Raw genomic sequence first — 26,497 nt, 5'->3', positions numbered from 1 at the left:
TTGTGCTAGGATAGTCACATAGTGGGGTTTAATAAATGTGCTGGTTCACATCAAATCCACTTTTGACAGAATTACACTGGGTCCCAAGGTTCCTTCTTCAGCTACCAGAAACTTGGGATTTCAGATGTTGTGTTTTTCATGTTTCCTACAATGAGTGTATTTTCATTTGGCTCCCCTGGAAGCAGAAGCAGAACAAAGAAGGTTTGAGTAGTTTATTGGTGACTTTATCTCAGGAAACACCATTGGGGGAACATAGGATAAGAGAAATGGAAAGAAGCAACAATATTGGCCGTTACTGTGGCCAAGGATGCAGCTTAGTGAAAATATCCAGGTCTCACCCATATGAAGTCCTGGGTTTAAGCCCCAGTACGCCAGTAAAGAAGTAAGTCATTGAGCAGGTATCCCTGTGGACATCTGGAATGGACTCTCACTGGGAGGTGGTGGCAGTCAGTCTAGAAGCTGGATACGGCACCCCAATTTAGGAATAGGTTATGAGGTCCTCAACTTCAGAGGGTCACGCTGCTCCAATGACCTCTGAATGCCCCCATTGCCTGAGAGATTCCACCACCTGTCCCAAGGACTTAACAATGTACACCAGCATATGAAGATCTCCAAGTTCACCATTAGGAATTTTTCTGACATGGGCCATAGACATACTATAGCAGGTAAGGCACTTGTCTTGCATGCAGCCAACCTGGTTTTGATCCCTGGCACTCCACATGGTCTCCTGGACCCTACTAGAAGTTATCCCTAAGTGAAGAGCCAAGAATAAGACCTGAACATCACAGATATGTATGTAATATGCGTGGGGGGTATTCTCTTGCCACGCATTCATCTTCAAAAACACATTAAGTGTGAGTCTCCAATTCCATTTCATTAAGCTCTATCAGTGTTTCCCAATACTACCCACTAGAGGGCACTGTAACTACAGGAGGGTTGAAACTTTCTGAATGGTTAATACACATTTTTTCATTGTATTCATGTGTATGACCATAGAGACAGGCTAGTAGGGTGGGTTAGTAGGAGGGAAACTGGGGACTTTGGTGGCTTGAAATGTGTACTGGTGAAGGGTGTTATAATATTGTATGAATGATGGGGCGGGGAAAAAAAAAATATATTGTATGAATGAAACTCAATCATGAACAACTTTGTAACTGTGTCACGGTGATTCAATGTTAAAAATTTATTGATAAAAATAGAAAATTGAAAAAATAAAGCCCATAAATTTCCAGAGGGATGATGAGTGGTTTCTTTTTCTGAAATGGGGGAATAAGCCCAATAAGTCTGGAAACCTCTGCTCCTGTCTCACCATGTTGAATATTTACAGGGGGTGAGGGATCATATCTGGTGATGCTAAGGGTAGTTTCCAAGTGCTCAGGGGGTCATGTGGTACAGAGGAAACAACTCTGAATGTCCAGCATTTGATCATGTCTTCAACCTGTGTCCCTCCTGTTAAAGACTTTGAAAGGACTCGTTTTATCCTCTCTACAGACCCCAGTGGAAAAATGACTATAGTTGTTCCCATTTTATAGATGAGACAATTCCATAGCTCAGTAACTTGTCCAACTCACCGAGCCATTAGTTAACAGTGCTGGACATGCAGCTCCCTGCGGACTTTGTCTCTCCTTTTTTCAGAGACTGTGGCAATGAGAAGTGGTCAGGCCCAAGATGAGATTGGGCATTTATCTATCATTGTTGAATCATAGCTAAGACTAATAACAAGAGAATCTTCAGATTCCAACAATAAAACTGCATAATCTTGATAAAGTAAAAATAATAACACAACTAATCAGCCAGAAGAAGGACATGGGAGAAGATATGTGATATGTGTTCATCTTGTCTTCTTTCCTAACAGAAAGTTCATCCTTGGTGACATCAAATTAAGAAGCAGAGTTCAGGGGCCAGAGAGATAGCACAGTGGTAGGATGTTTACCTTGCATACAGCCAATCCAGGATGGACTTTGGTTCGAATTCTGTCATCCCATATGATTCCCTGTGCCTACCAGGGGCTATTTCTTAGCTCAGAGCCAGGAGTGACCTCTGAGAGCCACTGGGTGTGAGCCCCCCAAAAAACAACCAAAAAAAAAAAAAGAAGCAGAGTTCAAGTTTTGGAGCATTAGCACAACAGGTAGGGTGTTTGCCTTACACGTGGCCTACCCAGATTCAATCCTGGTTATCCCATATGGTCCCCAGAGCCCTGCCAGGTTTGATTTCTAAGCACAAAGCCAGGAGTATCCCCTGATTGCTGCCAGGTGTGGCCAAAAACACCTCCCCTCAAAACGAAGCAGAGATCAAAGAAAACATCAGTCCATATCTTCACTCTTCCCAATTATGTTCTCATAATTCCTCAATTATTTTCTCATAACGTGCCATCTCAGAATCATGTCTTAGGAACCCCAAGGCACCAGCAATTAGCAATTCCTTCATTTGGCTTTATTTTTCTCTCTCCAATGTTCAACTAAATTTATGCTCAAATGCATTCCTCCTATGTCAAGTAATCTTCCACTGAACACTTTCATTTTTAAAACAGCATGTGTGACTTTGATTTATATACATATCGGTTTCTCTAACATTGATTTCTCAGGGCGTGGGAAGCATTGAAACTGATCTTCACCTAGTCTATAAGATTTTCATGTCGTTTTTATTTTTTACTTTGTTGCTTCAATTTCTTCAAAGTGGCAATATGTCATTTTATAAGAGTTCTAAAAGAATGACTTGGAATAATTAAGATGTTTAGACTTCTTTCACTCTATCCCACCAAATAAAATCTTTTTCTGTGGGAATAAAAATAAGATTTGTATTTGTTGTTCAAAATATGTTGAAGGGAACAGATGCCTATTATTATGGTCTCTTAAATGCAATGTGTAACCCAAAAAACTTGAGGTAGGTTAAATTCCTTCACGAGCTTCAAATGCTAAAATGTCTTAAGCAGGATTCTGTAGTTGAGAGTCCCCCAAAGCCCACTTCCTTTCCTAAAAGGACATCCCAGTATTCTTTTGGGGACCACTAGTACATGTTACAAGTCCTGAATTTCATTCCTGTTACCACATGCCCCACCTTTCAAATCCTGCCCAGCAAGAAGTTGGTTGCCTTGTTATTGATACAGGTTCCCTTTTGGCAAGGTCAGGCAGGGAATGAGGGAGCAAATAAGGAGTGTAAACAAGTGATCAGATTTCTAAAAGACTTAAAAAAAATGAGGAAAAACAGAAAGACAAAAATACGATCAAAGCAAGGCTCAGAGAAGGAAGTCTGAGTTAGATATATTGTCCTCAAGAGTCTGCTTAGGAGTAAAAGGACTGCACAAAATGAGGGAAAAATAAAATGGGATAGTAAAAGAAAGGCTAACTCAAACACTAGGTAGTGTGAAAGGATGGAGCAACTTTGATCTTCACTCACATAAGTCCCTTCAGTAACAAAGGGGAGGTGTATTAATTCCCTTTTCTAGGTGAGATATGCAGGGCCAACCTGATGGGCTGAGTGCTAGTCTCACCCACAACAGGGTTTCTAAATTCACATCAGGACTCTTCTTGACTCATGTCTGAGCTCTGCACTTCCCCTCCACCTTCTCACAGATGTGGACTTTGTGTGAATTTGCTATTTCCCACACTTCCTCCTGCCTGGCTCCCAGCTTGCTCCATAACCAGGGTCAAAGTCAGGCTGACTTAGGGAGGTACCACGCATTGTTCTAAGTTTTCACATTGCTACTTTTACTTTTTTTAAAATAGAAGTCACATCCAGCAGTGCTGGGGTAGGGCTGTATTCTTGATGCCATTCATGGTGATTCTCAGCCTAGCAGAGCCTACCTGATGGCTTAGTGCTGGGCTCACCAGAGCTGCATCTGGTGACTTTGAGTGGTATGGGACATATGATGACAAAGATAAAATTCAGGGCCTCTAACATGTGCTAAGCATGTACTCTAACCCTTGACCTTTTCTTGCTCAGATTTAGGATCGGCTCTGGTTGATGCCTGAAAAACAGAATCTCAAGGGAAGATCGTGTTCAAGGTGACCGCTACTTTGGAGAAGGAGAAAGGGCAGGCAGTCAACTCTGGGCATTGCAGTATGGCCAGTCAATGTGGAAATTCAGTGAGTCATATCTCCCAACTGCCAGAGCTATGCCAGCAACCTTGATCAGGAGAACCACCTTCCTATCAGTGCGAAAGACATCAGACAATAAAATAACACCACTTCATAATCTTTCTGGTGTATGAGAGTTTTTTTCGCCATTCTTTTTCAGCAACCAGCTTTGTATATAAATCACGCTCTTTGCTAGAATATATGACACAGCTGTGAGTCACAAGGTCATAATTCTACCAGCAATTTTAGATGCTTCCATAAACCATCCAAGGTCTGAAGAGACTCAACTACATTTTTATTTTGTCCCAAACCTCCAGGATGGCATTAGAGGATTGTTGTTGAAGGCCAGATATTAAAAGATACTACATTGCTTGCTATTGTTTTATGAAAAAAAATTATCCACCATCACAAAGTCTTCGTTCATGTTTTTTCTTTTCTCCTGCATCTCTGCCTTTTCTCTTCCTCTTGAAATTACTGGGCATCTAGCCTGAAATATATGTTCAGTCAGGCTGATGGGAAAGATGATCTTAGTGCTGGACTTCAAATAGAAAATGACCCAGAAGAGAATCATTTTTGCAAAGGCTTTCCTAAAAGAAAAATATTGCCCTAGGTTGGACCAATGGTTGCTACTCGCCCATTCAGACATAGAAGCATTTTTCCTGCGCCTCTATTACCTTCAGTTTTATTTATAGCATTTTCTGGTTTCTCCCTTACTTTTAGGCCTGTGCTCATTTGCAAACAAATACTCAGTATAACTTTTCTAACCTACCCTTCTTTTTATTTTACTTTATTTATTTAAGGAAAATACATCACATGGATGACATAGTTGAGAATAATACATTTGTTTCCAGGTACGTGATTTAATAAGCAAAGTCATTTAAAAACAGAATAGAAGTAAAAAAGAAAAAAAAAGGAAGAGAAGAAAATTAAAAAAAAAAAGATAAATAAGTACAGTGGTAAGCAAGTTTGTGAAAAACTATTGTATCTTCAATGAAGTCATTAATACAATGACAGAAGGTTTAGTAAGTTCTTGTTAGCTGTTCATTGTGTTAAACTGGTGTGTTCCTATAGGGATAACAGCATCAAACAAATGCCGTTCATTGTCCAAGAATTGAAAGCACCATTATGGATATTATAGTATCTGTAATATTAAATAAATACTTAATATTTATCTATTAAATTATTTATGTATTAAATATTAAAGATTTAATATAATATATCATTAAATAATATTGATTAAATATTTGCTAAATGTTATTAAATTATTTATTTATTAAATTATTAAATATTAAGTATTTATGTAATATTAAAGCCTAACTTTAAATATCAAAGCCCAACTTAGGCCAGTCTTCTGGGCCTGAATTTCTTTCCCATCTATATATGCATGCAACAACCAGCATCCCATTTCTCTGGTTCATTTATTTATTAATTATTTCATAAAACATTGAATCTTTCTTTTAGCCACAAAACCAAGATTTAAAATGACTGAATCATGTATGCATGATCAAAGGAAGTTCAAAAGAGTGAGCTGATAGCTAAGTGGATGAAGTCCATGTCATTGATAGATACAGGAGTTAATCAAAGAGAAGGACCATAGCAGGTAAAAGGGAAGGCTCTTTTCCAGCTCAGCTCTCTTCTGTAAAGTTTCATCCCTCTGATCTCCCTAGAGGAAATCATTACAGTTCCTCTCATGGGCACCATAGACTCTGGAGCCACTTCTCCTCATGAACACTCTGACATTGTCCTTGGCTCCCCATAGCAGGATGCAGATCCCTTCCCCCTTTTTAGTCTTATCTTCTTGTTTACAGTGCTTAAACTCCACTCCATTTGTTTGAACTCCCTCTCTGCCTTACGATTCATCTCAAACCCCACAGCCCCAAGTTTGGTGACTATAGGCACAACACCATGGCCCCCATTTCAGCAAATAGGTCCATATCTGTGGCTCTTATCTACATACTATTTACCCCATTAAAGAGTATCCCTAGATGAACTGGTGAGAACTGAGAAGAAATCTGTGAGCTCTGTGCCAAGCCTCTGAACAGCAACCCTGACCAGACTGCTCACTAGTTGTAGGACATAGAAAGATCTCAGAAAGGTCTATCTCTCACCATCTCATGCCACAGAGATTAGAGCACATCACAAAGAATGAGAACGAGCAGTGCTGGCGGGGATGTGGAGAGAAAGGAACTCTTATCCACTGCTGGTCGGAATGCCGTCTAGTCCAACCTTTATGGAAAGTGATATGGATTCCTCCCAAACCTGGAAATTGAGCTCCCATTCGCTCCAACTATACTACTCCTAGGGATATACCCTAGGAACACAAAAATACAATACAAAAATCCCTTCCTCACACCTATATTCATTGCTGCACTGTTTACAATAGCCAGACTCTGGAAACAACCAAGATGCCCTCCAACAGATGAATAGCTAAAGAAACTGTGGTACATATACACAATGGAATATTATAGAGCCATCAGGAGAGATGAAGTCATGAAATTTTCCTATACATGGATGTACATGGAATCTATTATGTTGAGTGAAATAAGTTAGAAGGAGATAGATAGAAACAGAATAGTCTCACTCATCTATGGGTTTTAAGAAAAATAAAAGACATATTTGCAATAATCCTCAGAGACAAAGAGAGGAGGAGGGCTGGAAGGTCCAGCACACGACATAAAGCTCACCACAAAGAGTGGTGAGTGTAGTCAGAGAAATAACTACACTGAGAACTATCATACCAATGTGAATGAATGAGGGAAGTGGGAAGCCTGTCTAGAGTACAGGTGGGGGTGGGGTGGGATGGAGGGAGATTCGGGACATTGGTGGTGGAAATGTTGCACTGGTGAAGGGGGGTGTTCTTTCCATGACTGAAACCCAACTACAATCATATTTGTAATCAAGGTGTTTGAATAAAGATATTTAAAAAAAGAGTGGGGTAAGTAGGGATATGAAGAATTGGTCTCCAGGAGATACAAGAAGAATGGGAATGACTTTCAGTAAGTAGCTCTATGTACAGTAGCTCTAACATTGAAACTATGACACACTGTTGTAACCATGTTAAGTTAGAATATTTTTTATTTTGGGCCACATCTGGTAATGCTCAGGAATTCTTTCTGGTTTTGTGCTCAGACATCACTACTAACAATGCTCAGGGGACCATATGGGTTGCTGAGAATCTCTTGTGGATCAGCATTGTGCTATAATATCTCTCCAGCTCAACAGCAAAAAAATTAAAGAATAAAAAAAAGAAAGGTCTACCTCTGTGCTGAACCAGACATGCACACCCAGATGGGTTGACTATTACAAAATATTCCTGCCTAATCTAATAGCTATAGAATGTGTTGTCTTGATATTATTAATGGACTCAAGACCCTGATTTTTGCTGGTCATCTGGCCACTCCTTTCCTAAGAAAGTCTCCTCCCTTGGCTTTGAGCTTCTTTTCAAATGCATCATGGAACATTCTGGAAAGATTCAAACTCATCACTAGGTCTCCCTTCATGGCCCCATAAAATACACACAGGAAGCCCCACTTTGTTCTTGACTTGGAAGCCCTTTTTTCTAGGTTTAGTGCCTTTAAGGATCTTAGTCCCATTTAGATAGGTTGGGGAGTCAGAGTGATAGTACAGTGCCCGGAGAAATAGCACAGCGGCGTTTGCCTTGCAAGCAGCCAATCCAGGACCAAAGGTGGTTGGTTCAAATCCCGGTGTCCCATATGGTCCCCCGTGCCTACCAGGAGCTATTTCTGAGCAGACAGCCAGGAGTAACCCCTGAGCACTGCCGGGTGTGGCTCAAAAAACAACAAACAAACAAACAAACAAAAAGAGTGATAGTACAGTGGTAGGGCATTTGCCTTACATGCAGCCGACCCAGGACAGACCTAGGTTTTATCCCCAGCATCCCATATGGTCCCCCGAGCAAGCTGCCAGAAGCAGTTTCTGAGTGCAGAGCCAGGAGTAACCCCTGAGCACTGCCAGGTGTGGCCCCAAAACAAAACAAACAAAAATAGACTGGTTGGATACAGCATGGTTGACACTGCTCACTTATAAAAATAGTGCCTGCAATATCTCAGTCCTTGTTTACTTGACTGCCTTCAAGGACAGAGTGGGGTAGGGGAAAAAAACAACAACAGCTGTCTTCTTGAGGTCCATATTTATACATTCAGGCAAAGTGAACAGACAAGGAGGGTTTTTCAATGAACTCACTGGTCTACCCACACTGGTTTTAATATTGGTTATTGCATTGTACCAACTTGACACCTAATCTAGACCAGTCAGGCATATCATTCTATCACTATCTGTGAAGTTGAGATCAATTTGTGCATGCATAAATTGTGGGTCTCGTGTAATCAATACATGGATAAGGTATGAATTATATCCTAAGTGCAAAGTAAATGCCTTGTGTACATCAATACACATCAACTTCTTTTTGGTTTACTCTTTGCAGTTATTAGAGTTTGTTTATTTTTCTGCTACATCTACTCGTTAATGATATTAAATTCCCACATTTATAAGCAAGGCGTTTTAAATTCCCATACTCATAATGAGATTAAGCTACTATAGGCTAAAATTGTGTCTTACATTTCATAGTATACCCTGCATGGCAAGCACAGAGCTATGATCAAAATATTATCTGGTGATGAATCATTTATTAATTTCAAATCGCATCCTCTAATCTTCTCTTTTTCTCTCTCTGACTTTCTTTTCTCATTTCACTAAAGTTGTTATTACTCCAGGCCCAGTTAAAAGCACCTAAAATTGGTACTCTGGGTGGCTATGTTCCAAGTATACTTTTATGTGAAAAGAACTATAATCCTAAGAGCAAGGTACTGGAACACTGAAACTAAGTGAATTATTCCCCCTTGCAGATAGTGCTGTGAACCATCATTTCTAATAAGCCAGCAAAATCTCTCAGCCAATTAAAATCCTGTTTAAGGCCATTTGTCCTGGAATTCCCACAAGCATACTGGAGGATTGCAAAACTGTTGGTGATAGAGAAAGAAACTCTCACTGCAGTATAATATATTCTTGTCTTGAGCCAATCCAGAAACAGGCCAACAAAAAAAAGCCTTATGCAAAACCTTTTAAGGATCTAACTTCACTTCTATTTTTACTTATATTTTCCTGGACCACTTTCCACCATCAGGAAGTCAAACAGACAAGAAGTTTTATTGTATTTTGACTCTGATGCAAGAGATAACATCTTGGCCTCAAGTTCTAAACAACATGAAGCACAGAAGAACCAAATCAAACAAGAGGGACCAGGCATGTTTTCTTTTTATTTCTTTCTCTCTAATCTCAATGGAAGCTATAGAGAAATCTCTGGCAGTCTCCATTGAACAAAGGAAAGAGAAAACTAACAAGCTGTTTCTGCACTGAATAGATGAACCAATGTAGAGATTATGGGAGAATCACTCCATCTATATTGATTTTCCCATTGACAAATGAGATACCTTTAAAAGGTGCTTGTGATATTTAGAAGGTATCAACTAAAAATCCCTAATTAAATTTAAACTTCATTGCATCATTAATTACACATATTCTGGGTCCTCTCTACTACAAAGTCTGACTCATCCCTCTCAAATCGGACCTGCCACAGATAAAAATCTTGTTTTTTACATGGTGACTAATCATTGTGGTCTTTGCCAAGACAGACTTTAGTCACAGCAGTCCTGTTTCCCAAAAAAAATTTCAGAAATAATTGTTCTTGATATATATGTATATATAGTCATAAACTCATGAAAACTCTTTTAAAATGACCAAAGAAGGAAATACTAATATTCATTCAATTAGCCTCTCTTAAAATGTGTCTTCTTTCACTACTATTTTTCATCAGAAAAAATGGTACCATTAATGGGGAGACAAACACATCAAACACCATTCTTTCTAGAATTTTATTCATCCTCCCTAAAATATCTTTCTCTCTTTCTCTCTCTCTCTCTCTCCTTCTCTCACTTTTGAACCATATCCTGCTGATTTCAAAGATTACTCCTGGTAGGAGTCGAGAGCCAGATGTGGTGCCAAAGATGGAACCTGGATCAGCTTTATGCAAGGCAAATGCATACCCCACTGTTCTATCTCTCTAGCTCCCTGAGAGTGAATTCGTCCACAGAACCTGAAGTGGCCATAAATGATTCTCTCTTTTCCAATCTCACCTCCTCCCAAATTTTCCCTATAGGATGTGCTTCACATCTTTCCTTCAGACTAAAGGAGTCTGCAAGCTTTTCAAGGGACTGTTTCACAACTGTACTCATACATCTTAAACTGTCGTAGAATATTTCAAGTCCCAGTAGGTGTGGCCTCTGCCTTCTGGTGCAGACTATGGCTTTGTCCTCAGCAGAGTTAACTCTCAGTCCCATAATTGAAACTGCTTTTGAGGGACCTGGGGAACAATGCAGTGACTGTCACCAGTCACCAGCTTGAGTCTCTCTGTCCCATACGTGTCCTGGTAGCTCTGCTGTCTGTAATCCCTGGTGCCATGTGGAATTTCTGTGCACACCTATGCATCCAGGTACATCAAAGCACCACCACCAATAAAAAAGGAGGCAATTCCAGGAAACCTGGCAACCCCTTATGTGTATCGAGAAGCAGTGAGATCCAGATGTGTGCATGCATGTGGATGCATGCGTGAGATCCCAAGGCACAGCAAGAGCATCAAGTGCACAGAGGAAAAGAGGAGGGTAAGACTATTTATTTAAAAAAAGAAACTATTGATGAGCTTCTCTTCTTTTGGCCCCTTCCCTATATGTGCCTCTTCTAGACTCTTATAAAGATGCTGTGGTGGCAGTGCTTGGGAACTGACTAGAGCAAGTTGTTTCTCTGTGCTGAATGTAGTTTGCTTCCCTGCACCTTTGATGATGTTTATTTGTTATTTGTATCATCTTCACTTGGATATTATGGAGCTTATGTAGTGACACCAGGACTTGTTTCTTCTGTATGTCCAGAGTGCCTGGAACAAGCTACTTAATCAACCCTAAAATGGATGAATGAAGAAATGAAGTAAATATTCCATGAAACTGGAAACCTAACCATTAATCTATCTCTGTAGCAGAGGTGGTAAGCTTCAGGTTGGTGCCAAATGTGGCTTTACCTTTTACTTTAACAAGGTAAGTATGATTTTTTTTCTACATTTGGGGGGAGACACACCCAGTGGTACTCAAGCTTACTCCTGGCTCTGTGCTAAAGGTTCATTCCTGGTGAAGCTCTAGAGATGAGATAAGTTACCAGGGATCAAATCAGATCACAAGCAAAATAAGTGTCTTAAGCCTTGTATTATCTCTTAGACTCTGTTTATATTTTTGTTAGGTTTTTGGTTTGAGGGCTACTCTCCGTGGTGCTTGCACTTACTCCTGGCTCTGCACTCAGGGTCCTGATGGGCCTCGGGAGACTATATATGGTGGCATGCAGATAAGCACCTTTCCTGCTGTATTATTGTTACATCTTTAAATAGATGAAAATCACCTCAATAAAATTTCATGGGCTGTGAAAATGAAATGAATTTTCCATTTCTGAGCCCATGAATAATTAAAATATAGCACGTCTCTTCTTTCTCATATTGCCTGAGTCTGCTTTCCTATGATGACCATTGAATAGCTGTGACAAAGACTATAGATCCTCCAATGCCAAATACATTGAGTTGTTGACCCTTTACTAAAGTTGGTGACCCCCAATCCCACAGAATGAAACTGGAAACACTCGTCATTTTGTCATTCATTCCATTCTCCATGCAGATACTTCCCGAGTGGATATTAATATGGTGTTAAGTGATCTTCTAGCTCTGGAGGATAAAACACAGCTGCAGGATAGAGCTCACAGAATGGATCTGGATCCTTAGAATGATTAACCAAGGAACTTGGAGATAGCACTGGTGGGTGCTAACAAACGGGGCACCGGGACCTGAGTTGACTTTTCAGGACATAATGCTAGTTGTTCACATAATACACGTGCTCAAGATTGCCAACTCAGTGCCCAAACTGTAGGTCAATTATATCCCTTTCCTTTCTCTGTGTTCTCTCTTTCCTACCCCAGACTTGTTAATTCTTCAGTAGATTTCTCTTCTAGCTTGACAGGAGCAAATCTCTGCTCTCTTTCTGAGGGGCAGCACCTAGAACTGAACCTGAGAGCTGACTGCATGAAATCTGTCCTCCATTCATTGGAGAAACACCAGTCAACTCCTTGGTCTTCTAAGCCCTGCTTCCTTCCAAGGCAAAGTGACATGCTGTCCCTCAGCCCTTCTCGCCTTGCGATTCCTCTTCCTCATGTCCTTCGAGCTGGCTTCCATCTGGCTGTCTCACTCGCTCATTTCCGTGGCCATAAGGCTGCTCGCTCCCTCACTCTCTGCAGTCTGCTGCATTCTCCCCTGAATGACACCTGAATCCTGCCCGAGGCAAGACAGCCCACACCAATCCAACCCACGAATCACTGCTGACAGGGAACAGAGAGGAAACTTTGGGGTGCTAGCCAAGGTCTCTTCAAGGTCTTTGGTATCCTGTGTGGCCCAGTGGGACACACAGCAGCAGAGAAGAAAGGGCATTAGCCCTTAACTCCCATTGGAGCAAAGAATCAGCATGATTTTCTTTCCATGTATTAAAAAGAAAAAATGGGGGAGGGTCCATAAGAAGTGCTCAGGAATGTGGGAGGACACTGTTGGATATACTCAACCAACTGGGTCCCATCATTGAAAGCCAGAGTCCAGTAATAGGAAGTGATTCAACCCAGCAATGCTGGTGATGCCCAGGACTGTACTTCGTGGTGTTTGGGGAACCACAGTGTGGGGCTCAAATTCAGGGCAATTTCCCCAGCTCTTCCACACATGTTTAAAAGACAAATTCAGAACCAGAGCAATAGCATAGTGTGGAGGGTGTTTGCCTTTCATGAGGCCAACCCCGGATGGCCCAAGTACTCCTCTGGTTCTCTGAGCCCCTCCAGGAAAGGAAGTGCAAATAACCTGGATTAAGTCCTGAGCACAGCCATGTGTCTCAAAAATAAAAAGTAATAAATTACAACTTACTGGGAATCTATTTTAAAAAAATATATATATATACATCAAATTACCTTTCTCCTTGTTATTTGCCCAACACACACACACACACACACACACACACACACACACACACACACACACAATTGATCAGATTTTAAAACTCCTGGAACAGAAAAAAATCAGAAGCCCCAGAGCATTCCCTGACCCACCACAGATGCTTCTAGACTCTCTGTTATTAGCTCCTGTTTCAGAAAGATTTTGAGTCAGCTTCTTGAAGACCTTTCTCGTTGCAAACTCCAGATATTTTATGAAGAAATGCTACATTATATTGCCCTTGCCTTGGCTCTGCCCTCTGTGGTTTCTTTCTTTTTTATTATTATTTTGTTTTTGGAAGTAAAAAGATGGGTTTAATTTGGAGGAGGAGGTGGAGGTGGTGGAGGAGGAAGAGGAGGAGGAGGAGGAGGAGGAGGAGGAGGAGAAGAAGAAGAAGAAGAAGAAGAAGAAGAAGAAGAAGAAGAAAGAAGAAGAACAAAGGAAGAAGACGAAGAAGAAGAACAAAGGAAGAAGACGAAGAAGAAGAAGAAGAAGAAGAAGAAGAAGAAGAAGAAAGAAGAAGAAGAAGAAGAAAGGAAGAAGAAAAAGAAGAAGAAAGGAAGAAGAAGACAAAGAAGAACAAAGGAAGAAGATGATGATGAAGAAGAAGAAGAAAGAAGAAAGGAAGAAGAAAGGAAGAAGAAAAAGAAGAAAGGAAGAAGAAGAAGAAGAAGAAGAAGAAGAAGAAAAAGAAGAAGAAATAGGAAAGAGAAAGAGAAAGAGAGAGAGAAACACACTCAAGAGAGAGTGTGGCTACACAGCCCAACACTTAAGTTGGGAAGTTGTAAAGTCACCTCTCATCTATTTTTTTTCAAATATATTAGTTTCAAGCTTACCCAAATAAAATCCAGAGAGTTTACCAAAAATAAAATCTAAAAATCAGAGAGCTCAAGAAAATGAAAAAAATGGGAAAATAGAAAAACAAAATTAAAACAAACAAACAAAAAGCTTCCTCCATAAAAGTGAGCTGATATAAGGAATGACAACTTGAGATAAAAAAGATGTACTACTGGGGGCTTTTTTTCCCTATCATGCTATTAGGCAGCTGGGAACATAAGCAAAACTCTAGTATCACCTAGCAAAGAGAGCTGTGGGCCTCATCCCAAGGCACATTATTGATGGTGATGTAGGTGGTGATTCTCTCTTCCAGAAAGAGAGAATGAAAAGCAAAACCAGGGCCAGAGTGATAGATACAGCACAGTGGGTAGGGCATTTGCCTTGTACATGACTGACCTGGGTTTGATTCCTGGCATGCCATATGGTCCCTCAAGCCTGCCAAGAGTGATTTCTGAGTGCAGAGCCAGGAATGATCCCTGAGTGTCGCCAGGTGTGGCCCAAAGATAAGAAAGAAGAAAAGGAAGGAAGGAAGGAAGGAAGGAAGGAAGGGAGGGAGGGAGGGAGGGAGGGAGGGAGGGAGGGAGGGAGGGAGGGAGGGAGGAAGGAAGGAAGGAAGGAAGGAAGGAAGGAAGGAAGGAAGGAAGGAAGGAAGGAAGGAAGGAAGGAAGGAAGGAAGGAAGGAAGGAAGGAAGGAAGGAAGGAAGGAAGGAAGGAGGAAAGGAAAAAAGCCTCTCATACTGGCATAGCCTATCCTCACTGACTCCAGTGAGAAGTTCTATTTAGTGCAAGTGTCATATGCTCTCTTGGGGCAGGCATGTCACAGTGACACACACTTTTTTAGCAAGGCTCCCATTTTTGTTTAGGTTTAAGAAACATTCCTATTCAGCAGCTGGGGGTGCTTGCATTTCTCCAAGCTGACAACTTGATGTGCCCAAAACGAAAGTGACAAATTGCTTCAATATTTCAACTCAGCTCAAAGAGTAAAATGATTGTGAAATCAATTGAAGACAAGTCTTCATTTTCTCTGTACAGATGACAACTTCACTCTGAAGCCAGGTGAACTCTCCTCCCCTTGAGCCACTGAGATTTGGAGTTAGAAAGAGAACCTGTTGTGCACTGCTAGTTGAGCTCTACATCTACATTTCAAAACCTTAGGTACTTGCCTGGCATTTTTCCTTTAAAGGATTTCCCAGAGTCTAGGGACTCTTTGAGGGACGTGCTAGTGCCTAAAAGCAAACTCTTAGGGTCTAATTTAAGCCACAGTCTATTAAACCAAGGATTCTAGAAGAGAAATAGAACTGCTGTTTTTCTTTCTCATTTCCACTAGATGGCAGAATTATACTGCAAGTCTATGTAGAACAGAGGCTTGGACAAGGCAATGGTGCTGAGGTAGCGGAGAGTTGGGGCTTAGCATTGGGGGATTTCTAAGGGTTAAGGGGAGAAAATGGACATTTGGAGCAGATCAGAGGTAAGCAAAAGGAATTATTCACAAAGTTGTCTGGATGGTTTCATTCTCCAGAACAAAAGCTCTTTTCCTAATGGGAAGGAAGCAAAGGCTATTGCCTAAAATGAATTTTTAAAGAATTAAATAAAACAAATATAACAGAAATTAGCCCTTAGATAACAAGCATTTTGTTCCAAATACCACAGCATTAGAAACAATAAAAGGATATGTGACCCCATTTTCAAATTCAAGTTGTTACTTCTGGGGCCGGGAAGGTGGCGCTATAGGTAAGTTGTCTGCCTTGCAAGCGCTAGCGTAGGACGGACCGTGGTTCGATCCCCCAGTGTCCCATATGGTCCCCCCAAGCCAGGGGCGATTTCTGAACACATAGCCAGGAGTAACCCCTGAGCATCAAAACGGGTGTGGCCCAAAAACCAAAAAAAAAAAAAAAAAAAGTTGTTACTTCTAGTTCTATGTTAAAGCTTTAAGTTAGGGAAGATATTCATTCAATATCTACCACATTAAGAAACTTTATTAAAATGCTATAATCAGTCCATCCTTGGTAGATAAGGCCAAGTTAGTTAGTTTAGTAATGAATCTGGACAACAGCTTTGCTAAAACAGAAAGTCTAGGATAGCTGTGTCTAGTACAGATGACATCAGAACTCTCATGTCCCAGGCAGAAAAACAAAGCTACTATTCCTACCAGTTTCCAAAGGGTAAGTAACTAAGGCCGAAAGAATTAATCCGGGGAAAGAGGAAGGGGAAGAAGGAAGAGAAAATAAATGAAAGAGGGAGGGGAAATGGAGAAGAAAATTAATGAACAGGCAAAGTGTCTATAGGGCAAGAACCAGAAAAGACACTCAAATACCCTTTGAGTTGCTAAAATTTCCAACAAATTAATCAGGCTTTACCTCATAACTCACATTGTCATCCTTTCCCAGTAAGCATTTGGGCTTGCATCCTTGAGTTTATAGACTTTCTTCCCCCATCACAAGGAAAAAGAGCTTATTATTCAGTTTAGGTTCCAAGCTCAGCTTAGCAACCAGCACATGACACATGATTGGAGATTTGTTGAGTAGAGGAATAGACAGAGATGATCATAATGATAGCAAAGGAAATACTTGGGGAGGATTTCTTAGTCTTGATGAAGGTGAAGTGGTTGATGCAACTAGGGAACAAAATTTAAGATATGTTCCCTTTCCTTGCTCATCCCTGTTTCCTTTGTTATGTATGTAAGATTGTGTATCTGCTCTATCTCCCTCATGGGGTTTGGGGTATATCTGTCTCACAGCTACAAAAGGGTGAGTACTGAATAGAAATAGCCCTCAAGGAAGTCAGTTCTGAGGTCACAAAGGCCTTTTCTCAAATCCTTATTTTACCTATCACTGAAATCTCACTGGTAATAAGATCATTCATGAAAGTCCAGCTTCTTCACTGTTTCAGGGATATACAAAGGATTAATGAGGGACAGAGATATACCACAGTGGATAAAATACATGCCTTGACCCTAGTGGACCTAGGTTCAATTCCTGGCTACACCTTCCCTTTCTTTAAAAAAAAAAAAGAGAAAAAAATAAAGCTCCCCAAATTATTGTCCCAGCATGCCAAGTCAGTTACAAACCACACTATTATGTGACTGTGGATGTTAACCTGATTCACCCAGATAATTTATTGAATCAAATTCCTCAGCCCCACTCTTCAGAGTGGTTAAGGGTATGGGGGCAGCATTTCAAATGAGTCCTTAGCTGATCAGCTGACCAGCAAATATGCCTTAGCCACAGCAATGCTCAAGGATGAATCTGCTTCCTTTTCAAAGAATTGACATCTACTTTGGCCTGGGGTGGCCAACTCTCTTGCCTCTTCCTCTCCATTGAATTTTTCTACATCAATAATTTTACCTTATAAAGGATACAATCAATGAAGTGAGCAACATACATTTTCTGGTGTTTTTTTTTTTTTGGTCATGTCCAGCAGTGTTCAAGACTTATTCTTGGTTTATTTCTCAGAAATCACTCCTAGTGAGGGTCAGGGGTTACTCCTGTCTCTGTGCTCAGTGATCACTCCTGAGAGGGCTTAGAGGATCATTTTAACATGCTGGGGATTGAACCCAGGTCAAGCATAGGAAAGACAAGTAACACCCTCCTGCACTATCTCTTCAGCCTCTAAATGAGCAATACCTTAAAGGCAAGAACTATTTTTGTCATTCTGTGAGGAGCACTTGTGGGAACTTCAGTTGGCACAAGTCAGTATTCCCTTGAATAAGGTGTGTTTCCAAACTGCTCCCCGGTGACCATTTTCTTCTTGCCTTATCTATTCTTCCTGCCAATCCATCACGGTCCTGATCTCCTAGAGGAGAATCACAACTCTATCTTTAGAAGATAATGCCCAGTCATAGCAATTTAGGTTACTCACAAACTGTTCCAATCACCCCACACACACACATGAAGCATTACCTCCTGGAGAGATTTGGGCACCTGGAAAAATCTACTACTAAATTGTTCCTTGAAGACATTTATTTGGAGATGTTTGTCTCACTGTGGCCTGGAGGAAGTGAGCAAGTCAGTGAGGAGGGAGAAACTCGGCCACCTACAGAGGGCATCTTTAAGGAAACATGGTCCTGACAGAACCAGAACAAGGGAGCTCAATGGGAAAGGCTCCAACAGAGTGAATCATCATTGGTGAGGCAGACTCCGCTGTGGCAGCTACCAGAAGAGCAAACAATTGCTAGAACAAACAGCTCAACTCTTCTTCAATTCTGTCCCAATGCTTTCTTAAGAGGCGCGGTGCTATTGTATCCCAGTACACACACACACACACACACACACACACACACACACACACACACACACACACACACACACGTCAGGCAAAGAATAGAGCCATTATTCCTAACATGATACCACATCAAGATATATTAGTTATAGGACTATACATTTTTTAGATGTATTTAGCTGCTTGTGTAGAATAAATGAAGCAATTCAGACTACAGAAATGGAGGAAAATTGAAGGAGATAAAAGTAGAGAGATAGTACTGGGCTAACCCAAATACAACAGGTCCTCAGTTACATGGCACACACTCAACCCAGATACAACCTGCCAGTATAGACCCCTGCTTTTTGGAGCCTGCTGAGCTATATATAACCCCAGAGGGCCCCAAACTCTCCAGCTGGCCCTGACACATCCTTTCCTCCCAGTCTAACACCCATTCAGCAACTCTAGCACTGCCCTGTAGGGGGCGGCAGAGACCACTCCTTCCAGAGCTCACTTCCGCTCGCGTGAGAGCCTGGGGAAGGTTAGATGTGGCCCAATTAGATTCAGGGACTCCCTTAAGAACTTAAGTTCATTTCATTTGACTCGGGGTGGGGTGGTGAGGAGGTCTGGTTCTGACTTTGTCCTAATGCTGTCAGAACAAATAAGATGTATATATCTATTACCTATCTAGCATCTGACTGTGAGCCATGCCAGTGTTGTTCATGGAGCAGCAGAGAATTTCTATGTATCATGCCATAGACATGAGCTTCAGAACCAGGTTCCAAACTCTGACTATGGTTCTATAGCAGGCTCCTCAACACACCCTACTCAAAGGAAGCAGCAATCCATGTGGGGAATTGTATGTAGTAAAACTCAGAAAATAGGAAACCATCTCTGAGCTCCTCTGGCATCAATCTGGAGCATAGAGTAACTGCTCAAAGAAAGTCAGAGATGACTGGCTAGGAAGGGTCTTAGCACTTGTTCTGAACTCTCTCTCCACCATCTGCTCAAGATCTCCATAAACACTTTGAGGAAGAACAGTGAAGCCCCACCTTAGGGGCAACATTCCCTGAAGAGAATGAGACACACACACACACACACACACACACACACACACACACGAGTCCTCCCCAGATCGAGTTATTCTAGTCTCTAACAAAAATTCATCTCTCATTTCAAGGGACATTTATTTTAGTCAGGCAGGAGTAGGATTGTGTGAGGGAAACTATAACGAAGAGGCTGGGACGTGGGAGCGGGAGTTAAAATAAGCAGCAACATTCTGCCCGCCAGTGTGGATGTCCACACACCCGCTATCTTATTTTTGTTCCTCTACCCTGCCTAGTTCTGAGGGCTGTATTGGGGGAGTGTGTGAAGTCGTCACAACAAAATCGTGACTCAGGAGCAGAGTACTTGCTTTGTCTGTGTGAGGCCCTGAATCTGAATCTGATTCTTGGTACCAGACAGTCCCCTGAGCAAAAACAGAAGGATCCCTTTAACCTGGGAGTAGCTCCCAACAATTACTGGTGTGGCCTCACAAGAGAGCCAGTTCTTCCCTCATCACTCATGCCTCAGTTCATCTCAGAAGTGTTGGTGATGAATTTTCACTCACTTCTTTCTCAGCCCTCTCCTGCCAAGCGGATTCCCAAATTTCCCATTCATGGTGCTTCTCTCAGAAATTCTGAGCTGTTAGTCCCTGAGATATTACCTAACTCAACTTTCACCAACGAAAAACAAACAAACAAATGAACACAGACCAAGCAAAGAAATGTGAGTCCCTAGGGTCACAAGGCTAGTAGAAAGCAAAGAGGTAGCCGCCAGGATCCTGGATATTAGTGCCCATGGAGATATCTTCAGAATGCCTCAACTTTGTGTGTGTCTCTCGGGCTTGCAGCATGCTGGCTCAAAAGCTAAATTTAAGCAAGTATATCTCAGAATAAGAATGGAAAAAGTCCCATTGAGCAAGTAAATATAATTTGAATGAGAAACCAAGAGAAAATAAAGCCCTTTAAAACCAAAGGTACTAAGAGGTACTTATAGAGTATTATGTGATTATGAATACATAGTAAAGCAGTTTATTTCTTAAATACTTGATTCTAGATATGTCAATTCATGGTGCTAACAGGACAGCAAAACATATTGCAAGTGGAAGCACATCTTAACCCAATATTTATGGAAAGTTACCCATAAATATCTGCAGGAACTAAAGTACCACATATCCTTTGAACCAGCAAGTCTATTCCAGGAGCTAGAGAAATAGAATCATATATATATTTTTTTCCATATATATGGAAAAAGATACCTATTCAAACACTGTTCATAGGGAAAGAAAACTCTGATAAGGCACTCCAGTGGAATAAGCCAGAAACAAAGGCCAGAAGTTTAGCTTAAGAGGTAGAGTATAGGGGTTGGAGAGATACATGGAGGTAGGGCATTTGCCTTGCATGCAGAAAGACGGTTCAAATCCCGGCATCCCTGAGCTTGCCAGGAGTGATTTCTGAGCATAGAGCCAGGAGTAACCCCTGAGTGCTGCCGGGTGTAACCCAAAACCAAAAAAAAAAAAAAAAAAAGGTAGAGTGTAGAAGGTAGAAGGTATTGAGTTCCTCTCAGAAATATGAGGTCAGACCCTTGTGGCATCCAACACTATCAGCAATTCTGTCTATAACAATTTAAAAATTAAGTAAAAGTAAATAAACTGGTACAATTATGGAATAATACACAATTCTTTTATGTTGGATTATCATAGAAAGAAAAGGATGCCAACATGCTTCTATTGGTAGGAAAAGCAAACTGCAGCATAACCTACAGAAATTATTTTTCATAAGTTTTACTACTTTAGTTACACTTTTCTGTGTAAATCTGTGCAGGTTTGGAGGGAGCAGTGAACATGACTGACTAACACTAAAAACCCCAAAGAGAAAGTGACATATGTGGGTGGGGGGAGATTTTCTTTATTCATCTTCAAATGTTTATACTATATATGTCTATATGCATATAGATATATCTTTGAAAAATATGTAGACTAAGCCAAGGAAATTCTAAAAATAAAGGCAGAAGAAACCTATGAATAGTCCTCCAACTCCTGTTTCAGCCTCTATTCTTCCCCCATGAGAAATGAGGCATGGAATCATTACAAGAAAATTATTCCATGCAGTCCAGAACCCTCTCCAGTGTCTCCATAAGCCTTTGGCTGCTATACTACCCTCTCACAGGGCTTCTTTTCCATCCTGTTGTCCTTTTTCTAAAGAACCAAGTACCCCTTGAGCTAGCATAAGCAAAAGTTCTTTGTTGCCCAAGGGAAGAAAGCCCAGTCTCTGTCAATGTGAGGATGACTGAAGAAGCCTTCCCCCACAGTGGCCCACAGAGAAACTCAACACTGTAAAGAAAGCCGCATGGATAGAGCTGGTAAGCAAAGTGGGTCAGAGGGAGAGGGACAGACACAGAATGATCTCACACATCTGTGGGCTACTAAGAAAGAGTCAGGCAATAATTAAAGACCAAAGACAATATAAACTAAGAATAGAGGAATTGGTCCTTGGTGGGAAACTTGCCACAGTGGTGCAGGGAGGGGGACCACTGCAATAATGATCGAGGGAAGGGACTAGACAAGCAGTAGGGTCTGAAAGGAGGCAAGAGAAGTTATTGGTAAAAAAAAAAAAAGAAGAAGAAGAAGAAGGGGCTGGAGAGATAGCATGGAGGTAAGGCGTTTGCCTTTCATGCAGAAGGATGGTGGTTCGAATCCCGGCATCCCATATGGTCCCTGAGCCTGCCAGGAGTGATTTCTGAGCGTGGAGCCAGGAGTAACCCCTGAGCACTGCTGGGTGTGACCCAACCCCCCCAAAGAGATGTTATTGGTAATTATCAATAACAGTACTTTAAATACCAGTTCCTCAAAGGGGGGGTATGCCCATCATAAAGGCAGTCGGGGGGAGGAAACATGGGATCATTGGTAGAAGAATGTGGGCACTGCTGAAGATATGGTTGTTGGAATATTGCATCCTGAAACTCAATCATGAATAAACTTGTAACTTTGCAATTCATAGTGATTTAATTTTTTAAGAATAAAAATTAAAAATATGCAGGGTCCAAATTTCATAAAACTAAATAGCACATAGAAGCGAACTTCATCCGGGACTTTGTCAGGAACTTTTAAAACTTCTGAAGCAGCTACTTGGAAAGCTGGTCTTGTCCCCTGGGATTCTTTGCCTCATTCTGCTTTTAAGTCTCTAAATAAAAACTAACATAACCCAAAGTATAGAGATCTTGTCTTATATCAGTGATAACTTCGGTCTCAACAGTGAGACAACTATATTACTTGAAGTTCTAACAGTTTGAGTCTTGTGCAGTGAGTATTCCAAAGACAAGTGTCACCAGAAACTTCTAAAATCCCTAAAGTTGTGACCATAAAGGAGACAACCCGGTCCTTGCATCTACTCCACAATTTTACAGTCCAGCCCTGGCCAGACACTAGTGAGGATAAAGGAGAGATGAATGAACTTACCAAGCCAACTTCTGTTTAAATACACAGACACAAACACGGGGGGAACTGTGAAGAAATCGACTACGGAGTTCACTTCCAGCCAGAACCAAAGCTTATCATTGGCTGCAATAAACTGGAGGGGGTGTTGGAAAAAGGAGAGAGAAACCACATGAGAAACACAGGGCCAGCATTCACACAAAACTATTTCCCCCCCAAAAGAATGTGTGTTTATTTGCATTTCTGTTGCTCTGGAAGCAGATGATAGGTGCTTCTTTCAGCAAAGTCCATCACTTGTTATGTTGCCCACAGATTTGGGGTAGAGAGTCACTTCTCAAGATGGACTACAGACCCTGCCTGGCAGCATTGGAGGAAGACCAAGTACTCTCTCTGTTTTCCTCTTCTTTTCAAGAGTATCATAGAGGAGGTTGGGCATTCTCATTTCTCTAGTGCAAATATTGTGGTTCTTATTTCTAAAATAAGGCATAGATGCAGTTCATTCAATTATGCACATGGGTGCAAATATACACCCACACACCTCTTTAAGGCATATTACATATACTTCCTTTCATAAACAGGAGCTAGAATAAACCTCCCCAACCCATCAACCCATTTGATGACGACCCTCAATCAGAATTCAGCTCAGTGGGCACTTATGGACATAATTTTAAGGATAGAAATTTTTTTTTAGTTAAGGAAGCAGTACACTCATTGGTACATAGAAAGATGAGAAACAGTCAGCTAACATATATAATAGTTATCCAACCAATGTTTTTCCTACTTGAAACAAAATTAACATGTACTTTAGAAATTGTTTGGCTAAGGAGAGGCCTCCTGGAAGCCTGAAAAAAAAGTAGGTCTGTTGTTTCCCAGGGAACCTTATGCTTCATCTTGCCTCTGAGAAAACAGGTTCCAGGTACAAACTCACATATCCATCAAGAGCCAGGGTATTGTAGTGTAAACTTACCCGCAAGCCAAAGTAGAGAAGGAAGAAGACGTTGAAAGCCATGTCGATCTGTAATGTGAAATCTTTGTAGAAATTCTGGCAGGATTCTATGGGGCTATTAAACAGGAAGAAGAAAGAGCAGAAGGTAAATGAAAAGCAGCATTAACACTTCCACCAGGTTGTACAGTGATTGTGCTCAGGGGAAGGGATAAAACAAAAGTTCTACCCCCAAAGAAAACATTTGGTCTTTCTAAACCCCTGGGATAGTCAAGCAAGCATGGGCAAGGGGTGTTGGCCCATTCAACCATTCAGTGTTTAGTTCTGTTGTCTTTTTGATTGCATAGATGTATGCTCTTTTTTCTATATATATAATACATATATATATCATCATTCAGCAATTGAGCTAAGAATCTAAATAGGATCATGCAGAGACCTGAGAGGAAGGACAAGCAGGAGAGATCACCAAATTCCTTCAGTTCATATTAACCCTTAAAGAACTGTCTTCTTTCTTTTAGAGGGCATACAGCAAAGCCAAAATCAATTCTGCACAAGCTCTAGTGCCTTGAAAAAGGAGCCCATTTTCAATAACACACAAGAGGTTGTGTTTTAAGACCTTTGGTCAAGGTCATCATTTGGTGGGTTCATCGTATGGGACCCAGAAGCATCTCAGGAAAGCTGTGGAGCAGAGGGGCTTGGTTGATATTCTTGGTTAAAGCAACTGAATATGAACTTGATGTGAAGAAATCTGATCGAGGGGAAAAATCATTGCTCAATCAGCAAAATTCGAGGTCATTAAACCCAAATGTTGAAGCAGTACTCTAAGGGTTAATTTCATTTTAGGTTTATTTTTATTTATTTGTGTTGTGTTGTTTTTGGCATGCAGGTTAATTGGCTTTGTGTGTTTTAGCAGCCAATGCGAACCCCGAGCATCCTCTGCTATGTTGAAGAGTAGGCATTTCAAAAGGGTACGACTATACAAACTGGTACATGGCTTCCATGTGCTTTCCCTGGTCAAACTGATTCCAGGATCAGTGTCTGAAAAGTCCCAAAGGTTTGGGCAGGGTGGAAAGCAGGAAAGCCTCATAAGCATCCCAAAGCTGTGAATGAAAATTCAGAGTATATTGTTAACAGGAAGTAGGGAACAAAGGAAAGGGAAAGTGAGGGAAGGGGAAGGGAGGAGGACAGAGGCAAAATATTTTACCCAAGGGAAGCAACTTGGTCCTTGAGGCAAGGAGAGGGCAAAGGGCAAGCTGGAAAAGTGCAGGATGGAAGATTTCTGACACCACTGCTTTGGAAATCACCCTATGGGATACCAGTTAGTATAGTTGTATTTCTGGAAGGAGAATGCGTTGATTGTTCAACAGGCAGTTAGAGAATGCGGGACCATTGAGAGAGGGCAGGGTGGGTCAGGCACTGTGGGACTTTCCCACAGGTGACATGCATTTGTTTATCAATTTTTATCTCTATGATAAGTCAAACATGCCCTTGATGTCATCTCCCAAATCACAAATATGCAGAGAAACTTCCAGACAGGTAGTAAGAGTCATCTATCTTTGCATTTAAGAACTAAGCCAACTAAGCAAAAAACCATAAACTGACAGGTCTTCTGAAAAGAAACTCGACTGCCAGTTTTCCCTAAAGTAAGGAAGTAGGAGGAAAGACAGTGTGGGATTGGTCCAATGCTGAGAGGAGGCAGGACTAGGAGAAGCTAAACATTACAGCCTATCTTGGTTCTTTGTCTGCTCTTACACAGGAATTTTTTTTTTTTTTTAAAGAAAACCCATACCTAAAGTGTGTGATACTTCTGTAGTTTCCAAGCCATGATGACATTTTTTGTTTCAAGAAGCAGGCTTACAAGGTCTGAAGTTACAAAGTTCTTAGCTACTCTAGTAGCAATGACTTGAAATAAATTAGTTTGACAGGAAATCCATTATAAGATTTAGGTCATGAAGAGAAAATTCATCCCTGTGCTATAGAATCCTCTGATGATGTGCAACTGATGTGCAACACACATGGGAAAATGTGTGTATGAGAAAGATAAAGAGAACAGATCTATGCAAGTAAATGTTGCACTCATGAGTTCATTTGTACCCTCTGACATAGTTGTGCATTGCCATTGTGTGTGTGTGTGTGTGTGTGTGTGTGTGTGTGTGTGTGTGTGTGTGTGTGTGTTAAAAATGAGGTAACGGGGCCGGGTAGGTGGCGCTGGAGGTAAGGTGTCTGCCTTGCAAGCGCTAGCCAAGGAAGGACCGCGGTTCGATCCCCCGGCATCCCATATGGTCCCCCCAAGCCAGGGGCGATTTCTGAGCACATAGCCAGGAGTAACCCCTGAGCGTCAAACGGGTGTGGCCCAAAAACCAAAAAAAAAAAAAAAAAAAAAAAAAATGAGGTAAGAAAGAATGAGCTAGGAACAGGCAAAGGGACTAAAAGAAAGCTTTGGCTTCCACATATATGTCGAAAAACTACCACTTCATCAACACCAAATAAAAATCTTATTCTTGCCCTCAAGTTTTTATTGGCAAAACATCCTTGGTAGTATATTGGGGGGGGGGTTACCATGAGTTCTCTATCTTCCATAATTCCATGCTCTCTGGAGCTCATTTGAAAATAAATTTGAAAAGTATCTGGGGAGATGGTGGGTAAGTTTCTGCTAGACTGGGGAAGAGAATGGAATAGTAAGTCTGAGATTCCAGGTCACTGACTTTGAGGATAATTGGTCCAACAGGAGCAGGCAGTCTAATGAGTAATGGAGTCTATTGCAACAAACTCTGTCCATTATGCCTTGACAAAGTTGATAGAATATATTGTCAATACCCAAAAGCAACAATAGGGAGGCTTAAAGATAGAGGAGGCTGAAGTAAAAACAACAACCAAAAAAAAAAAAAAAAGAAAAG

The 26,497-nt window shown here is 41.1% G+C and overlaps 1 protein-coding gene across 12 annotated transcripts in view; it reads right to left on the bottom strand.

Annotated features, from left to right (window-relative positions):
* The window catches only part of KCNMA1 (potassium calcium-activated channel subfamily M alpha 1), a 676,533-nt gene that overhangs the window by 275,698 nt on the left and 374,338 nt on the right, over positions 1 to 26,497 (bottom strand). For 9 of the 12 annotated variants that reach the window (XM_049789608.1, XM_049789616.1, XM_049789609.1 and 6 more), the window contains 2 exons: positions 23,625 to 23,718; positions 22,682 to 22,793 (listed from right to left, as the gene is read on the bottom strand). The exons of 1 other annotated variant lie outside the window; for it this stretch is intronic. In XM_049789608.1, the coding sequence (XP_049645565.1) occupies positions 22,682 to 22,793; positions 23,625 to 23,718 (206 nt within the window). The remainder of the gene's footprint in view (positions 1 to 22,681; positions 22,794 to 23,624; positions 23,719 to 26,497) is intronic. 2 more of the 12 variants (XR_007503281.1, XM_049789614.1) reach the window with 1 other exon arrangement.

The sequence above is a fragment of the Suncus etruscus genome, chromosome 15, assembly GCF_024139225.1.
Source record: "Suncus etruscus isolate mSunEtr1 chromosome 15, mSunEtr1.pri.cur, whole genome shotgun sequence".
Classification (NCBI taxonomy): domain Eukaryota; kingdom Metazoa; phylum Chordata; class Mammalia; order Eulipotyphla; family Soricidae; genus Suncus; species Suncus etruscus.
Note: the sequence above shows the minus strand (reverse complement) of the source record. Positions and strands in the feature narration are given on the sequence as shown.